The 17,266-nt window shown below is 56.0% G+C and overlaps 1 protein-coding gene across 1 annotated transcript in view; it reads right to left on the reverse strand.

Moving 5' to 3' along the window:
* The window catches only part of Dnah10 (dynein axonemal heavy chain 10), a 101,345-nt gene that overhangs the window by 3,883 nt on the left and 80,196 nt on the right, over positions 1 to 17,266 (reverse strand). The window contains exons 55-71 of the mRNA XM_023720665.1: positions 14,021 to 14,202; positions 12,703 to 12,839; positions 12,077 to 12,294; positions 10,460 to 10,681; positions 10,217 to 10,364; positions 9,006 to 9,285; positions 8,685 to 8,914; positions 7,879 to 8,152; positions 6,315 to 6,419; positions 5,769 to 5,923; positions 4,460 to 4,614; positions 2,851 to 3,034; positions 2,349 to 2,549; positions 1,722 to 1,931; positions 1,295 to 1,390; positions 661 to 832; positions 99 to 230 (exon numbers count right to left, since the gene is read on the reverse strand). Coding sequence (XP_023576433.1) covers positions 99 to 230; positions 661 to 832; positions 1,295 to 1,390; positions 1,722 to 1,931; positions 2,349 to 2,549; positions 2,851 to 3,034; positions 4,460 to 4,614; positions 5,769 to 5,923; positions 6,315 to 6,419; positions 7,879 to 8,152; positions 8,685 to 8,914; positions 9,006 to 9,285; positions 10,217 to 10,364; positions 10,460 to 10,681; positions 12,077 to 12,294; positions 12,703 to 12,839; positions 14,021 to 14,202 — 3,101 coding nt within the window. The remainder of the gene's footprint in view (positions 1 to 98; positions 231 to 660; positions 833 to 1,294; positions 1,391 to 1,721; positions 1,932 to 2,348; positions 2,550 to 2,850; positions 3,035 to 4,459; positions 4,615 to 5,768; positions 5,924 to 6,314; positions 6,420 to 7,878; positions 8,153 to 8,684; positions 8,915 to 9,005; positions 9,286 to 10,216; positions 10,365 to 10,459; positions 10,682 to 12,076; positions 12,295 to 12,702; positions 12,840 to 14,020; positions 14,203 to 17,266) is intronic.

Here is a 17,266-nt window from a genome sequence, read left to right on the forward strand (position 1 = left end):
CTGTGCGGACCCCTCCCCACCGAGCCCACAGCTGTGCCGACCCCTCCCCACCGAGCCCACAGCTGTGCGGACCCCTCCCCACCGAGCCCACAGCTCACCGGTCTGTGGCTGCAGCTCCAGCAGGTGGGCCCACACGTCCCGGGCCGCCTGCGTGTAGTAGCCAATCTCAGCGTTGGAGTGGAGGCCGAACACCTCGGGTGTGTTGGCCAGCGGGAGGGCCTCAATGGCTTCTGGAGCCACAGGGGACAAACAGGATTGATCACCAGCTGCCCTGGGCTCCTGAGGCCCACAGCCCCCAAGGCCTAATCTCCCCCTATGGACCATTTTCCACCACTGAGTGGATGATGTGCTTTTATTTTTTATTTTTTGGTGGTGCCAGGGACCAAACTCAGGACCTGGGGCTTGCCAGGCAAGCACTTGTTCCACTGAGCTATCTCCTCAGCGCTTGGGTGATGTGCTTTTAACTAAAATTCTACACAGCCAAGCTCAGCCCAGTTCTAAACACGTAGGCGGCAGCCTTCTGAGATGGGGACTGCAAGTAATACCCAAGCCTAAGAACTGACAAACAGATCCTGCCTGAATAGCCAAGGCCCGCTCCTGCCCAAGAGAGGGCTCAGAAGCCGGCGACTGCAGGGAATGTGGCGAGACGTCTGTTCTCACCGACAAATTTGTCCTTGACGTCCCCGGCAGGGATTCTGTAGTCTACCTCCTTGTTCTGGAAGAAGTGGAACGGCTGGAAGGTATCAAAAAGGAAGTCTCCCAGGTACTCGTCCATGTAGGTGGTCAGGATGCGGCGGTCGAAGCTGTCAATGGCGCGGCCTCCATACATGACCTACGGTCAGAGTGGATGAGGGACAGCTGGGGACCCAGGACCTCTCAAGCACCAGGGTGTCATCACCCAGGCCCACCCAGGTCAGGGCCGACTTGACCCTGGTGAGACGCGGTGGCCAGCCATGTGCGGCTCCTGAGCATCGCTGGGAGTAAGCACCTGAGCCCGTGCCGAGTGGGCTCATCCATGGCACTGTGCATGGCTCGCAGGCTTCCTGAGGACAGGCCCACAGCAAGAAGCTTCCCTTAGCAGTGTGGGGGCCAGGGCATGATGGCAGACTCCCAGCCGGGTCACATGGCAGAAACCAAAGCCAGCAGGCCACATCCCTACCATGTGTGGACCCACCTGGCCCCCGCCCCCGAAGCACCGGAGGAAAGAGTGGATGCCAGCGGCATGGGAGCAGGAGCTCTTGCAGCACGGACAAGAGCCCACACCGAGCAGAGAGTGTTACCAGGCCTTGCCTACCTCTCCGATCAGGTACTTGAGGCTGCCCCAGGGGATCCGAGGGTCACGTTGCTGGAAAGCTTTCGTTAAGTATGTGCTCAGAATCTCCATGCAGACCTTCGGAAAGGAACAGAAGGGGCTACACTTCACAGCTGTCTCACCTGAACAGTGGGCAGAAGCTGGTGTGGAGGCCCACGCCTGTGACCCAGCACTATAGGAGGCTGAGGCAGGAGGATCACTATTTCAAACTCAGCCTGGGCAACTTAGCAAGACCCTGATCTCCACCACCAAATTTTTTAATTTAAAAAGGGCTGAGGGTATATGTTTCTCAGTGCAGAGGCCCTGAGTTCAAGCCTCAGTACCACAAAACAAACAAACAGAAAGGAACTGCGTGCTGCAGCGTGCTGGACAGGGCTGGCTTCCCAGGGTGGCACTGGTCATACTGCACCTGGAAGTCAGACTCATTGAAGTCGTAGTAAACATTCCAGCCAATCTTGCCGAACTTCCTCCTCTCTTGCACTACAGCATGGAAAAAGGCCAGCACGTAGACCAGAGGCTTGAAGGCGGGGTGCGGGCACTGCTCCAGCATCTCAGGGGAGATCTTGAAGTACGTGGCGCGCATGTTCAGCTTGAGCCCATTGGGCGGCTCCGTGACAACCTGCAGCAGATGAGCAGAGCCCCACCATGGCTTGGGTCAGGGCCAGGCAGGAAGGGCCTTGGAAGCCGCATCTCTTGGGTCTGCCTGCTTCCCAGTGCTGAGGCCCCGGCTGAGCGAACAGGCAGACAAGTTACAGGACCAGCTCTGTCCTGGCATGGCCACCAGCCCCTGCCACCTGGTCCTGACAAGGTCTTCTGACCTCCCTCTGAACCTCAGGTCCTCAGCTGTCCTAAGAAAGTCCCTGGCTCTCTCTCACACCTGGTTTAGAGAAAGGGAGGCCACAAAACCTTCCCAGAACAGCTTTCTAGGAATGAATACACACTGGAGTCTAGGTGGCTCTGTCCCCAAGGAAGTGGGACAAGCAGTAAATGTGCATGCAGGGAAGCCTGCCTCGAGACCCCGTGGGCCACTCCAGACCTTCAGGGACTTCTGCAGGATCCCAATGGGGAAGCCCTTGGTGGGGTCCGTGGTAAGCCACAGGCGAAAGTCGGGATGGGGCTTGGTGATCTTCACCAGGGACTTCTCCAGGTCCTTCAGCCACCTCACCAGGAGGTGACAGTTCTGCAGCATGAGCCACTGCCCACGGGCCACTGCTGTCTCCAGCAGCTGCAGGGCCACCTGCATCAAGGGGACAGACAGGTAACAGCCTGGTCCAGAAGCAGCCCCAAGGAGCCAGTCAACCACCCTCAGGAAAGCCATCCTGCAGGTGCCCCGCAGGCCACCTGTCTGCAAAGCCAGGGACGTGACTGAGCTTCGCACCTGTAGCACCTCCAAGAGTTGGAACCCCATCACCCCCAGGACTGGAAGCACGCCCACTTCTCCGAGGCACAGTGCTCTGAGCTCCCGCCCAGGGGATGCATCCTCCAGAGGTGGGGACCCCACCAGCATGCAGCCTTTGTCCTGTCCAATGGCAAATTACCCTTTCTTGACCTTGACCCATGGCAAGGAATTTGAGGCGGTTTCCTCCAAAGCCACTCCGCTCGGCAAGTTTCATGAGGTCGCTGGCCGGGTCGGAGCCGGGACTCAGGATAAACACGATGGGTGAGTTCGGGGTGCTCTGCTCGAAAATGCTTTCAAAGCTGATCATCGGGGGCTGCACATACCTGGGGGCAGGGACAGAGTGAAGTCACTCTCCAGGAGGATAACGCCAGGTAGTGATCAGGGCTGTCCCCCTAGAAACATCCAGAATCTCCTGCTCCTCCGTGTACATGAGGCATGGTCCGTCCAGTCACAGGTGACAGGAGGCCTCTGGCTCCCTCCAGTGCATGTGACACATGCACACTGGGAAGGTTTGCACCTGCAGGTGAGCGTGGCTCAAACATAAGGCCCAGAGGCTGGTCCTGAGTGGCCATGTCATGAGGGGCTTTCTGGCTTGCGCTTTCCCTAAGCCACTGCTGCTGCCGTTCTGATACAGCTCGTCCCCCATAGTTCATGAGCAGGAGCCCTGGGCCCTCGGTACTCGTGTTGAGCAGAGAAGACCCGTAGGGGGTGGAGCCCAGTGGGAAGTGGCCAGGCGTCACTCTGGAGGTGAGTAAGGTCGCTCTCTCAGCACCAGGTTGGTTCTCACAGGATCAGGTCATTGTAAGCAAGGCATCCCATCTCTGCGGGCTCTTTTGCACGTGGTCATTTCCCTCTCTACCTCTGCATGTTGTGATACATCCAGGGAACCCTGGCCAGACACTGGTGCCACGCTATTTGGACTTCCAGCCGCCAGAACTGTGAGCTAACTAAAGCCATTTTTTTTCTGTGTTGCCCAGCAGTAGGCATTTTGTCCTAACAAAAACAGAAAAGACCAAGTGAGCTGCCAGCCACAAAGGTCAGGAGATCCAGTGCTAAGAACCTGAATCTCCAGCTTCTTTTAAAGCGAGAGGAGGTGGAGGAGCTGTCATTTCTATAACGTGCCAGCCACCAAGGCTCATTGGGGCCCATACCCTCAGGCACCTGTCTGGCTTCACACACTCAGCCAGAGTGGTGCATCCAATATGGCGGCCACCAAGACCTGGTTCCACCGGACATGTGCTCTGGGTGTGAATTTATACAGGGCTTGAAAGACTAAACAACAACCACCACAATCTATAAAATATCTCAATAATGTTTTCATGGGTTACCTGAAATAATATCTTCAAATATATAGATAAAAAGCTATGGGGGCTGGGAAGATGGCTTAGTGGAATAAGTGCTTTCCTGGCAAGCGCAAAGGCCTGAGTTCAATCCCCAGTTCCGCAAAAAAAAAAAAAAGAAATTGACTCTCACTATTCAGTGGTTTAAAAAAAAATGTATAATTAGAATTTAAAATGGATAAAAAGCTATGTTCTTACAGTTGACTTCTGCCTCTGTCCTACTGTGACTGGAAATCTGCTGTGACCTGTGCACACTACAGGGAAGGTGTCTGGAGCAGCCCTGGGCCAGAGTGCACGCGTGCTGGGCTCGCTTTCTCAGGGGCTGCCATCCCTGCTTCTCTGTGCTCAGGCGGGGATAGCATTAGACATCCCAGCGCAGGGGAGCCAGAGAAACAAATCAGCACTTACTTCTCGCCCATGGTTATGGTCACGTAGTCAGTCACCGCCCGATAGACTCGATCCACACGGAAACAGCGCAAAATAAGCAACTTCTGGAAAGGGGTGATGTTTTTATCATACCCCAAGGGGAACGGAAACTGCTCCAGTGAATCCAGGTCATACCACTGGAGAAAGCAGAAAACATCACTGTGCCATCAACTCAGAAATGACATAGTCAATGACTACGTGTGACAGTGTCAAAGTCCACTGGGAGGGGATGAGAATCTAGAGATGTATGAATTCAAAGCCACCTCTTATGTTGGGTGGTCATTTTCTACACCAGAACTATGAGCTTCAGAAAGTGAGGAACTAAATCTCTTTCACTGTGGAGTCACTAGTGCCTAGGTAGGGTCATAGTATCTGGTAGGTGCTCAGTAACTACTCCTTGAATGGATGGTAGTTTGATGGGATGGATGGATGGGTTGATGGATGGATGGATGGATGGATGGATGGATGGATGGATGGGATGATGGATGGATAGGTGGGATGATGGATGGATGGGTGGGATGATGGATGGATGGATGGATGGATGATGGGATGATGGATGGATGGGATGATGGATGGTTGGATGAATGGATGGGATGGGATGATGCATGGACAGATGCATGCATAGGATGATGGATGGATGGATTGATGGATGCATGGGATTATGGATGGATAGAGGGATGGATGCATAATATGATAATTGATGCATAGGATGATGGATGGATTATGGATACATTCATGGGATGATAGATGGATGGGATGGTAGATGGATACATGGGATGATGGATGAATTCGTGGGATGATGGATGGATGGGATGATGGTTAGATGGATGCATGTGATGGTGGATGTATGCATACATGCATAGGATGATGGATGGATGGATGGATGGGATGATGGTTGGATGCATGAGATGATGGATGGGTAATAAATGATAGATGGATAGAAGAATAGATGATGGAAGGATGGATAGATGAATGACAGATGAATAACAGGCAACAGAGAGTTGAATGAATGGATGCATAGATGGTGAATAATGGATGGTGGATGGATAGATGATGAATAGCATCATGAATGTCAGGATGGATGAATGAAAAATGGCTAATGGGGGACTGGATGGATAGACGGATGGATGGACTATGGATGGGTGGTTCACCCACACAGCTAATTAGAGGGTATCAATTACACTCTGAATGGTTTATTCACGGAATAGCTTCTCTTTCACAAGGCACTGGCCATGGGGCTAAGTCTGGAGATCACTGTTGGAAGGAAAGAAGAGAAAAACCCTGAGCTTACCTCCTGCCAGACAAGAGGCTGATTCTCAACATCATCAGGAAGGTGCCCAAAGTTGTCTGGAAACATCTCTGAGAGGAGAATGACATCCTCCCAGCCCTGGTCAGACAGCCACATGCAGGGCTTCCTGCGTTTGCTCTTCTCCAGGGAAATGTTTCCTAACCACGGAGGAGGAGGAGGAGGAGTGAGCGGCCATCATGCCATAACACCAGGCAAGTGGCTCTGCACTTTGACTTCTCTCACTTCGGGAAAAGGCCACTTCCCAAGGTGGGGACTGGCAAGGTCCCTGTCACCACTAGGGACCCCACCAGGCAGCTCTGCACAACTTCAGGCCTCACAGCAATCCTTAGGCACAAGCGGGTCACTCCAGGTCTGACCGGAACCACTGCTGAGGCCAGAGGCGGCAGCTGAGGCACTAACCAAGGGGCGCCCTTGGGAGCCAGGCTTCAAGAAGTTTTGCAAGTGGGGTTTGTTATCACGAGCAAACTTCCTCCCCTGTGCTGGGGGTGTCAAGGAAGCTGGGGAAGCGAAGGTAGCCAAAGCCATTACCTTTTAGAAAGAAATCCAGCTCCTCCTGGGGCACTCTGCCTTCTGCTTGCTCTATCTTGATGGTCATGTTGAAAGAGAAGAGCAGCTTATGCTTTTCAAACAAGCCTGTGGAGGAACTCTGGGTTGGAAGGACGCACATGGCAGTGGAGGGCTGGTGGGCAGAGGCATGGGGCGGGCAGAGACGAGCGCACAGACGGGCAAGGATGGCTGGCTGATCGGAAAACGTTCATTTTAAAGACTCAGTTTCGTATGTGTGACGTGCTTAAATGAAAGGAAAATGAAATGAAAGTGCCACGCAGGACCATGCTTGGGTCCCCGCACCCAGAACCTGGAACATCTGGGTACAAAGGAGCTGGGCTTGACCCACAGGTCACAGCCAAGTGCAGCCTACACCACCTCCCTGCCAGCGCCCCACACAGCCCTGTCTCCCAGGGGCACTGTGCCCCTTCCTGGGCCAGAGGGGGCGCCCAGAGCCACCTTCTCCACCAAGGCTTGGGACAGAGCTGAGAGGTGGTAAAGCAGGCCACAGGGCCTCCCAAGTCAGAAATACGAACTATGTGGCCCTTTCCAGAGCCCAGGAGCTGCCATGCTGTGGGGACACAACTGTTAATATTCACAGAGAGGTGGCTCCAAAACCAAGCAGATGGCCAAATAATCGCAGGCCCCGAGAACTGTGCCGCTGGTGTAGACGAGGCTAGAGCTAGTCCCTGCTGGGATGTGGGTTGTGGGGGGCGATGCCCTATTCTCTTCTGTGTTTGAAACTTTCTGTAATAAAAATTTATGAGGGTCTGAGGCTGCAGCGCTGTGGCAGAGCACAAGGCCCCAGGTTCCATCTCCAGCACCCAACACACACATGCATACATTCACGCCAAATGCGTCACATGAATCCCGCTAGCAGCATTATCCTCATAGCCAAACAGCAGAAGCAACCCCAGGAAAAAAGAAGGTGGCCACTCCAGCCACAGCGGCTATGCTGACACATGTCATGACCCTGAAAGCCACGCCAAAAGGAAAGACAGTCACGAAAAGCCGCATACGGCTGATCCGTTTGTCCAAAATAGGCAAATCTGTGGAATCAGAAAGCAGATTAAGGGCCGTCAGCAGCTGAGGGGGCAGAAACGGGGGCTGCTAAGACAGAGGGGATTCACTTCCAGGCTGATGGGCTTTCCTACAACCAGACAATGGGGTGGTGTCCAAGGCTGAGACCCCCTGGCCACCCCCAAAGTGCCTTCTTTCAAAACTGAGTTTATGATACACGAATTGCATCTTCACTTTCTTTGTTTTTTGTGGTACAGGGGATTAAACTCAGGGCCTTTGTGCCGAGCTATGTCCCCAGCCCTCTTCTGTGTTTTCTTTCAAGACAGTGTCTCACTGAGTTGCCCAGGCTGGGCTTGGAATGTGGGACGTTCCTGCCTCAGCCTCCCAGAGTGCTGTGGTCACACGAGTGTGCCACCACACCCGACTCCAACTCTTGGCCCGACTGCCAGCTATGGTCTCCTGACAGCCCCATCGCCATACCCTGGCACCGCGCCCACGCCCTGGCAGTGGGAAGCACCGTGCTCACCTGTGCAGCCATAGTTGTAGATGTTGAAGGTCAGCGTGTCCATAATGTTGCGCAGGCGCTTCATGAGGATGGAATCAGGCAGTGATTTCTTCAGCGACAGCCCGAAGACCTCCAGGAAGGCGATGAGTGAGTACTGGTACATGGAGTTCACAAGCGCCATCTCCGACAGGACAAAGAAGAGGATGGCACCCCTCCTGGCTGCCGGCCGGTAGCCATCCCGCAGCCGGTCGATGTCCTGTGCCGTCCTCTCGGCCAGCTTGAGCTTCTCTGAAACCTGCAAGAAGGCGCGTGTCACCCAGGAAACTAAAATGGGGAGTGGACAGAGGGTGGGGGCGGCGAAAAGCCCCCTCCTGAGGACCTCGGAGCGCGAGGGAGTCACCCTCCAGGACAGTGCAGGTTCTGTCTGCTCAGAGCCCTGCCTGCCTCTCTAGTGACCGCCGCTCACTGCCCCCTTCCCTCTCCACGTGGGCCCAGGCCCTGCCGATCAACACTAAGCATTTCCAGGCCTCGGGGATTGTCCTGGGGTGGGCCTATGACTCGAGATAGGAACAAGAAAAGACTCTCATTTATCCCCAAAGACTGAAGCCAGCTCAGCCTACACCCTGGCCCAGAAGAAATGACAGAAACCGAGTGCAGACCATGTGCTTGGAGCGCCTGATCCAGCCTCACCTGCAGCCGTCCCCAGCCCTCCTGCTTTGTAGGCTGGTGGCTTCCCTTGGGGCATTAGCTGGACAGGGTTGGCTTTTCTGCCACCCTTGGCGCCACAAGGACCCTGGAGATCAGCACACCCTTCCCCCTGCCCGCACCTCTGTGGCCTTGGACTTGGTGTCCTCCAGCGTCTGCACTAGCTCGGCATTGTCCAGCATGTTGCCCATGGATGTGGCCAGCTCCCGCAGCAGGGAATCCTCCAGGTCCTTGAGCAGGTTCTTGTTCTCACTCGTCTCCTGGATGAGGTGCTCCCGCTGCTCCTCCAGCTCCCGCCGTTCAAAGGCTACCAGCACGCTCAGCAGCTGGTCCTCCAGGCCCTTGAGAGTCACTGCAGGGACACGGCGTGGCCCTCTCACCTGGCCCGGCCTGCTGCCCACCAGCCGCTTTGGCTGCACCCCGGCCGGGCCCCATCCTCTCACCCGTGTAATTGATGACCATGGCCTTGCCGAATACAGCAGGTGAGTATCTAGGGTTGGCCAGCTTGGTGTTGAGGTACAGCCGGAAGTTGGGGTCATAGTCCACCTCCTTGTCACCCAGGATGATGAACTGCCGGCCCTGCGTGCTCCGGATGTTCTTCTCCAGGACGTTGTCGATCACGGGGTCGATGTACTCATCCACGTCGTGGAACAGGAAAGGGGTGCCGTACTTGATGGAGATCTCCAGCTGCTTGAGGAAGTCGGGGTCATTGAAGGACGCCGTCTGTGGATGGGGCGGGTGGAAACCTGTGTCCTTAACACGCCTGTGGGCAGGCAGGGAGGCGCACGCGTGGAGGACGTGGAGGGAGCCAGCTAACAGGACCACAGAGGAAGCGAGGGCCAGGACACAGGCGGGCAAGCGGGAAAGCTGAAAGCCATGCTTGTTAAAGGGTTCAGTGAACAGTGACCAGCACCCCGCGCCTGGGCATGTGCCCGAGAGAACTAAGCACGCATCCAAATAAAAACTTCAAGGAGCCCGGAATATAGCTTAGTGGCACAGCAGCTGCCTGGCAAATGCAAGGTCCTGAGTTCGATTCCCAATAAACACACACACACACACACACACACACACACACACACACACTGATATTTGAGGCAGCCAAGAAAGTGTAAACAACCCTGATGTCCATCACCTGACTGCACTGTAAAGAAACACAAGTCTGGACAGTAGAATGTTACTCAGCTGCAGAAAAAGAACACAGCACAAACAAGCCACGAGATCATAGGAAAAGCCGGGTAGAACACGTGAGATCCCATTCCCAGAAAATGTCCAGCCTGGCCCATTGTAGCTGGAAAACATCCCGGTGCTTTCTGGGGGCTAGGCAGGGCAGCACGGGAGGGCTTGGTGGGTGACACGAAAGGACCAGGCATTTCTTTTGGGGTGACTCTGACCGCTGTTATACAACCCGCTGTGCTCTCTGCTCTCAGGGGGCAAGTGACAGTGAGCGAACGTCTCAGTCCAGTGCGTCCAGTGTGCCCTCCTCAGCGCCGCCCCACCCCCTCCCAGCTCCAGATGCCCGGTGACTGCCCCCAAGGCCACCACACTGGGCCAGAAGAGGGACTCGAAGATGCAAGGTGCCCCAGTCCCAGGAGCTGTGCCTGGGAGTCCAGGTCACAGAACAGCCCCAGGGACCAGGAGGGGCCAGTCGGCCTACCCGCAGGTTGTTCCGCTCCTCCTTCCTCTTGACCCAGTTCAGTGCCTGCTGCTGGGGGTCGATGCAGAGCGGGAAGCGGCTGGCCCTGGTGGTAAGGATGCCGTTCTGCACGGAGAGCTCGTCAGGTGGCAGGCCCTGGGAGCCCCACCTGAAGGGACGGATGGCAGGCAGCCAGGGCTGTCATGGAGCGGTCTGCCACTGCCACCAGGCCCGACCTCCCACCCGCTGGCCGTGCCAACCGACCTGCTGATCTCGACGTCATCTGTGAGCAGGCTCTCTAGGCGGAAGGGCTGGCTCAGGGGAATGCCGTGCTCCAGCATGTTGCTCTGCCACACCTGCTTCAACATCTCATCGCGGAACTCCCAGGTGAAAGCGCCCGCGTAGCTCAGGAAGGCGGCGCACAGCAGACAGTCGCCCAGCAGCTTTACCCGCCGGTGCATCAGTTCGTCCAGGTCCTTCAGCCACCTGGCGGGGGGCGTGAGGAGGGGGGACACCTCGATGACCTGGCCACAGAGCCCCGGAGAGCCTTCCCGTACCATTGCCTTGCTGTGCGTGAGCCAGTGTCAGAGGCTGTGGTCACCACTGCAGAAGCGAGGTCTGGACACTGGAAATGCTGACTGCCCATTATGCATGGGGCGTGAGGACAGTGACCAATAGCCCCGCATTCCACAAACGTGCAAGCCTTGGGTGACAGTTAAAAAATAAACAAGACCTGGCTGGGAAGATAGGTCAGCAGTCTAAGCGCCTGCCTGGCAAGTACAAGGACTCAAGTTCAATCCTCAGTACTACCACATGCCATGCTGACCCCAGAACCCCTGGGGCACCATGCCAGCCCTGAAATTGGGCATGGTGACACATGCCTGTAATCCCAGCGCTGGGGAGGATGAGATAGGAGGATCACTACAAGTCTGAACTGTGTAGTGAGACTCTATATCCAATAAATACATATATGCATACATAAAGTTTTTAAAAATTAAACAAGGCCAAATGAGCTGCCACACGCCTGTTGTCCTGCTACCCGGGAGGCTGAGGTAGGAGGATCTCAAGCTTAAGATCAGACCACACTACAAAGGTTTTCTGAGATGTTCTTCCTTTCTAGGAAGTAAAGATTCCCAACTCACTTTGTAATTTCCCCCCCCTGGCCAACACTTCGCTTCCAACTACTTTGTTCAGTGCTGGGGCTCAGCAGAACTCTGCCTGTGCAGGGGCCCCGTAAATGCCAGGAGGCTTTGTGTATTCTGTCGTGATTGGGTTGTTTCCCAATGCACAGCAGGGCTGAGAACCCTGGTGCAGCCAGTCGATGCCAGCACGCCCCAGGACAGAGGAAAGCGGATGTTTCCTAGGGCTGCTTCCGGCCAGTGCCCAGAGCCCGCCAGGCTGCTTCCCACGGGCAGGGAAAGCTTCCAGGGTTTCCTGCGCCACACGCAGATGCCAGATTGGAAAGGGGCTGAAGGACCTGGATGAGCAGTGGGTAGGGGATCCAACAGCCCCACCCACATAAGGATGGACCTCACCTGAGAAGTCACCCCCACAGTGACAGAGACTGGCTCCTCTCCAAAACCCAGGAGCCTAAGATCGCCAGGAAGCCAGCACTCCCAGAGCTAGCAGCTGCTGCGACAGCTTCTCTGCCTCTCAGCCTCGCTGGCACCTTCAACCCTTAACGCTTACTAAGTGACACTCAGCGCCTAGTTAACGATGCTCTATGCAGTGGCCCTAGGGAACCCTAAAACAGCTCGTGTGTGGCTTTTATATAAAAATACAACGCAGAACCAAGTATCCGTGTGGCTATGCCGTTGCCGGCGTCCCCTGACGGGCCGTGAGCTCTGAGCCCCAGCCCCCGGGTGGGACAGCCCAGCGGACCTGGTGTTCTCAGACCCCAGGCCCGAGATGAGTTTGTCAGCAGCGATGAGCCGCCTCTCCATGATCTCCGCCTCCTCCTGCAGCTTCTGCTTCTCCAGGATGGCGGCCTCGTACTTGGCCCCCAATGCTTCCAGTTCTCTCTGGATGGCAGCCAGCTCTGTCTGGATCCTCTCCAGCTCCCGTTTGCTTAGGTAGAAATTCCGCTCCAGCTTGGCCACCTAGGGGAGAGGGCAGGAGTGGGCAGGGTGAATTGGGTTCGATCTGGGCACTGCGCACAGCGCCCCATATTGTCTAGTGACCAGCATATGCCCTGGTCACTGGGAGCCCTAGCAAGGCCTCTCTCCTGAGTATAGCTTCTACTGTGACTGCAAAATCTGCACTCGCATTGGGAAAATATACTCGGGGTCCGAAACAGCGGGTGTTTTACTTTCAGGTACGCTGAGGTTCACAACTCTGCTCCAGGCCCAGAGAAGGAGGCTGAACGTCTCCTGTCCTGTGCCTTTCATGACAAATCTGAGCTGGGTGGCCCTAAGCCTGTGACATGTCTAGGTGCGAACCGTATCTCAACAGTCACGTGGTTTCAAGTCGTTGGTGCTGGCTCCCGGGTGTCCCTGGCGGGCTGGTACCTTATCTCTTTTGGGTTTGATCTCCCTGAAGACGTCACAGTAGCCCATGACAGCCTCAACAAACTTCAGCATGCCAAGCCCCGCCTTGCTGACAACCTCCATCTCCTCGATCGTAGTATTGAGCGTCTTCAGGAGGCCTGAAAGTCGGAGACAGAGATCAGCACTATCGCTGTGGGGAAAGCGAGCCTGGACAGCAACCACCAGGGGCAACAGAAGCACAAGTAGCCATTACTCTTCTGTGGCCTGCGGCGCCTCGGGGAACCCTGGTGGGGCCAAATGGGAACCAGTTTTGTGGATACTGACGGTGTTGTATGACACCCAGCACACCTAGGGGTCCCAGCTGGGCACTGAGGTGGCTCGGTTCAGGCAGCTAACTGGAACCCCAGGCCATGACAAGGGGCAGCTGTCACCTCCAGGCCATGACAAGGGGCAGCGGTCCCCTCTCTCTGCATCTTCTCCCCCGAGGAATCACACTCAATACAATGCCATCCACTCAGTGTCCGGACAGCAGGGAGCTCCTCGGGCTTGTATGATGGTTTTTGTGATGGTCGTTATGGCCTGTGTTTAGTTTGCTGTTGTTTTTTATGTTTTACTTTGGACTTTGCGGAACTGGGGATTGAACTCAGGCCCTTGCACTTGCCAAGGAAGCGCTTATTCCACTGAGCCATCTTCCTGGCCCCTTGCTGTTTTTTTTAAGGGGCTGAGAACAGCATTTGCTGTGACAGTTGTGAACCTTGACCATGTGGATTTGCATCTCACTGATCCACCCGTTGATCAGTTGATCTGTTGGTGCCTGGATGAAGCCTCACACCTGTAGGGCAAGTCCTCACCGCCCCAAGGAACTTGTGGGCTGGGAGGGAACTCACGCCTTCTCTAAACAAAGGCTGGGCCGGGGAGTTAGCTCAGTAGAATAAGTGCTTGCATGGCAAGCGCAAGGGCCTGAGTTCAATCCCTGGTTCCTCAAAAAAATAAATAAATAAAGGCACAGAGCTGGCAGTGGGTGATGCTGTCCCATCGGGCCTGTCCCCTGGGGCCTTGGAGGCTTTGTCCTGACAGCCAAACTACTGATGCCACCCGGCTAAGACACGGAGGACAGGGCCAGGCAGGTCAGGGCAGGAAGACCCTGCTCCCCGATGAAGGAGCCAGCACTGCTGCTGAGCCAGTCACGTGGTGTGGTCGTACCATTTTCATCTGGGGACAGTCCACTCGTTCCGTCTTCTGCAGGGCCACAGCAATACCACCTTTTTGCCGTGGCAGGCTCTGCCTGGCCCCAGCCCCGTCCCGTAGGCTGACTCTCCCCATGTCTGCCCACACGCACCCTTGATATTTTTGACTTGGCTCTGGGTGATGGAGTCGAAATCAAGCTCCATCAGGGAGCGCAGGAAGTTGGGGTCAGACATCATGCCCTTGGCTGTCTTCCAGTTGAGCTCGCGGTAGCCCTTTATGATAAGAATGCACTCGCACACTGTCTGCACCTGCTTCGGGGGCTTCGCAAACGACCTGGGAGATGCGGACGTGCAGAGGTCAGAGCTGGGGCATGGCCAAGATGGGCCAGAGAGTGACAGTGAAGGCGCCTCTGCAAGGGGCAGGGCCAGGTCTCACCCACCAGGCTTCAGACCAGGCTGTGGGGCCTGGACACATCTCTGCCACTGAAGTACCCACTCAGGCCACCCCAGAGCAATCAAAGCGCTAGGTCAATGTGGAGTCTTAAAATCTGCCTTTTAATTACACCCTGGGCTCTGAGTCCATAACTGTCACTATAACCGTCACCGTCCCCTTTTCCCATGCTGCTGAAGAAACAGACCAGGAGCCCTGGAGGGCGTGGTGTCCACGCTGCCTGGAGCCAGATGCCCTAATTGCTTTCTGTGGCTATGGTGACAGTAGATGGTCACCACCCTGCTTCCCCCACACCAGATGGCAGTGTTCTGGGGCCTCCAGAGAATCAGAGTCCCAAGGAAGAGGAGAAGGGTGGTGGCTGCTGTGAAACCCCGGGAGAGTGGGCAGTGCCCAGGGCTGTGGGCAGCTGAAGGCACCAGGTCCCCTGGGAGCAGGGCGTGGTGAGACACAGGTGGCAGGTATCCATTGTACCAGCATCCCTGCTGGAAACAGGCTATGGCATCCACTGTCATTAGAAGAGGCTGACGAAAGCCAGCTCAGGGCAGGAGACCGAGGAGGCATTTCCGAACCCAAGGCAGAAAGCGCCCTGGGCTGAACCAAGACCTTCGGGCTCCTGCAGGCGGCTCCTGGGCCCCGGAACCCCCATCCACAATCCCCCCCCCTAGGTGCAGGTAATGAGCTGCTGGGAACCCCGAGGCTTCGGGCGCTGCTTCATGTGGTCCTGCGCTCTGTCACGATGTGAACTTGAGGTGGGGGAGGAGAAAGAGCCAAAGCGAGACCACAAACGCTGCCGCCCGTCCTGGAATAATGAATCAGCACGACCCCGCTCCCTGCCTCCCACACCCACCCAGGTGCCAACTGCCAGCGGCCTCGCTCCTCCCGCAAGCCATCACCTCGTCTCCCTGGCCCTCCTTGCAGCATCCCCAAGCACACAGAGGGCTCCTTCAGGGGAGACTTCAGGAGAAAATCACTGGACCAAAGGGTGCGTCCACTTCCCTCTCGCGGCATCCTCTCTTCCCAGCCTGATGTGGTCATTTCCACAAGAAGGCTGAGCTGGGCGGGACAAAATGTTCTCACGGAATGAAGGGCACATGCTGGCCCGTCGCTCGGCACATCCCGGCCCATCGCTCGGCACATGCTGGCCCGTCGCTTGGCACATCCAGGTAAAGCGGAGGAAGCGAGGTCCTGGTTATGTCTGGGGGTGCACACCCACATGGAGCCCCGGGGGGGATGCCGAGGAGGTAAAAGGCTTAAATGTAAAATCAAACTATAAAAGTACAGGAAGAGGGCCGGGGAGAGAGCTCAGCAGTCTAAGCACCTGCCTGGCGAGTGCAAGGACCCAGGTTCGATCCCTGGCACCTCATGCTATGTAGGCCCTGAATCCCAGCCCTGGGGAGGCTGAGACAGGAGGGTCACTACGAGTCCAAGCTGCATAGCAATACTCTTTACTGAATAAACATTTTTTTAAAGTACAGGAAGAAACCACAGGAAAGTATTTTATAATCTCACAGTGGCAAAGACTGAACTCTGCCCGGGGATCTGAAGGCCACAAGCCAGGGCCGGGGTGCAGCTCAGGGGTACAACACTTGCCCCCACGTGGGAAGCTCTGCGCTCAAACCCCGCCCTGCCAAAGAAGAATAACAACAAAAGTCACAGCATGAGTTGCCGCTAAGGCCTGCCGCACAACCATAAGTGGCAAAAACAAAGTACAGAAAGTGAACTCGGTAACCAACGGCCAGTGCCGGTAGGAAAGTACCTGCAACTCGCTGTCCAGGTCAAAAGTGCATCTCTTGGCGACAGGTAAAGCTCCAGGAAAGCTAGCAGAGACCCTGGGTTCGGATCTCAGCACCCCAAAAACAACACACCTAAAAACAGTTAAGAAGAGCAAACCTGGCAATAATAACCACAGCCCAAAAGATAGGTGGACAGCGCTCAAGACAGCCACAGAAGGGGAAGGGACGTACCCTACACACACTTTTTGCAAATGTAAAAAGGCCACTTCGCTCATAATAAGACAAATGTCATGAAAACCCAGGAAGGACCCTGTCCCTCTGGGCCAAGGTGAAGTTAAACACTAGACGGCGCCCTCTCTGGCGAGCTAAGGAAGTGCAGGCGCCCCGGACGCCCTGAGTGCTGTGCACCACGCAGCGGCTGTCGGGAAGGCGGGGCCTGGATGGCCCACCCGGCCAGTTGAACGAACTACGGCACAGCCACCCTGCAGCATATGCCTGGATGCTTAAAACCCCAGGATTGCAGCCTCCCTCACTCTGCCAACCCAAGGAATCCAGAGGCAGGAACCCTGGAGGCCCTTGTGCCTCCTGCTGCGTGGCGGAGAAGCAATCGCGATGATCACCTGGGGCCATGACCACACCTGAGGCCTTCACGGCACTGGCTGTGCACCCAGCTGGGTTCAGAGCGCTCTTTACATCTTTCGCCAGCTGCTCACAGGCACTCGGAGGCGGCGGAACCAACCAGCATCCTCCATATTGTACACAGGAGGCAGGAGCACAGAGAGGTCAAGTGACTTGCCCAAGGTCAAATAGCACATGAACGGCAGAGCTGGCCTCAAACACATTCAATTCCACCCCAGTGCTGGGGCTCAGACTCGGGGCCTTCACACAGCTACATCTGAGCACAAAGAAACAGGAGTTGGGGGAAGGGGCAGGAATGCCAGCTGGAGGCCAGATCCTCTTGGGTGGCACTGGCTATGGGCAGGGCCACTGTACCCCTCCTGGAAAAGAGCTTGAGATGGGGGGAGGCCGCTATCCTAGGGGTAGGTGGTGCCAAGAGGTGCCTGGCAAGGTGGTCCTGCCATGGCTGCAAAGCACCAGGAAATCCCCCTGTGCCCTGTGCCGGCCGTCCTGGGAGGGCAGCCGCCTGGTGAGGGGTGTGGAGCCATTTAAGCCGCCCCCGCCCAGCTTCCTTTCCTGTCTGCAGAGAAGACAGC

Source organism: Octodon degus, unplaced genomic scaffold (assembly GCF_000260255.1).
Source record: "Octodon degus isolate 3935 unplaced genomic scaffold, OctDeg1.0 scaffold00076, whole genome shotgun sequence".
Taxonomy (NCBI): Eukaryota; Metazoa; Chordata; class Mammalia; order Rodentia; family Octodontidae; genus Octodon; species Octodon degus.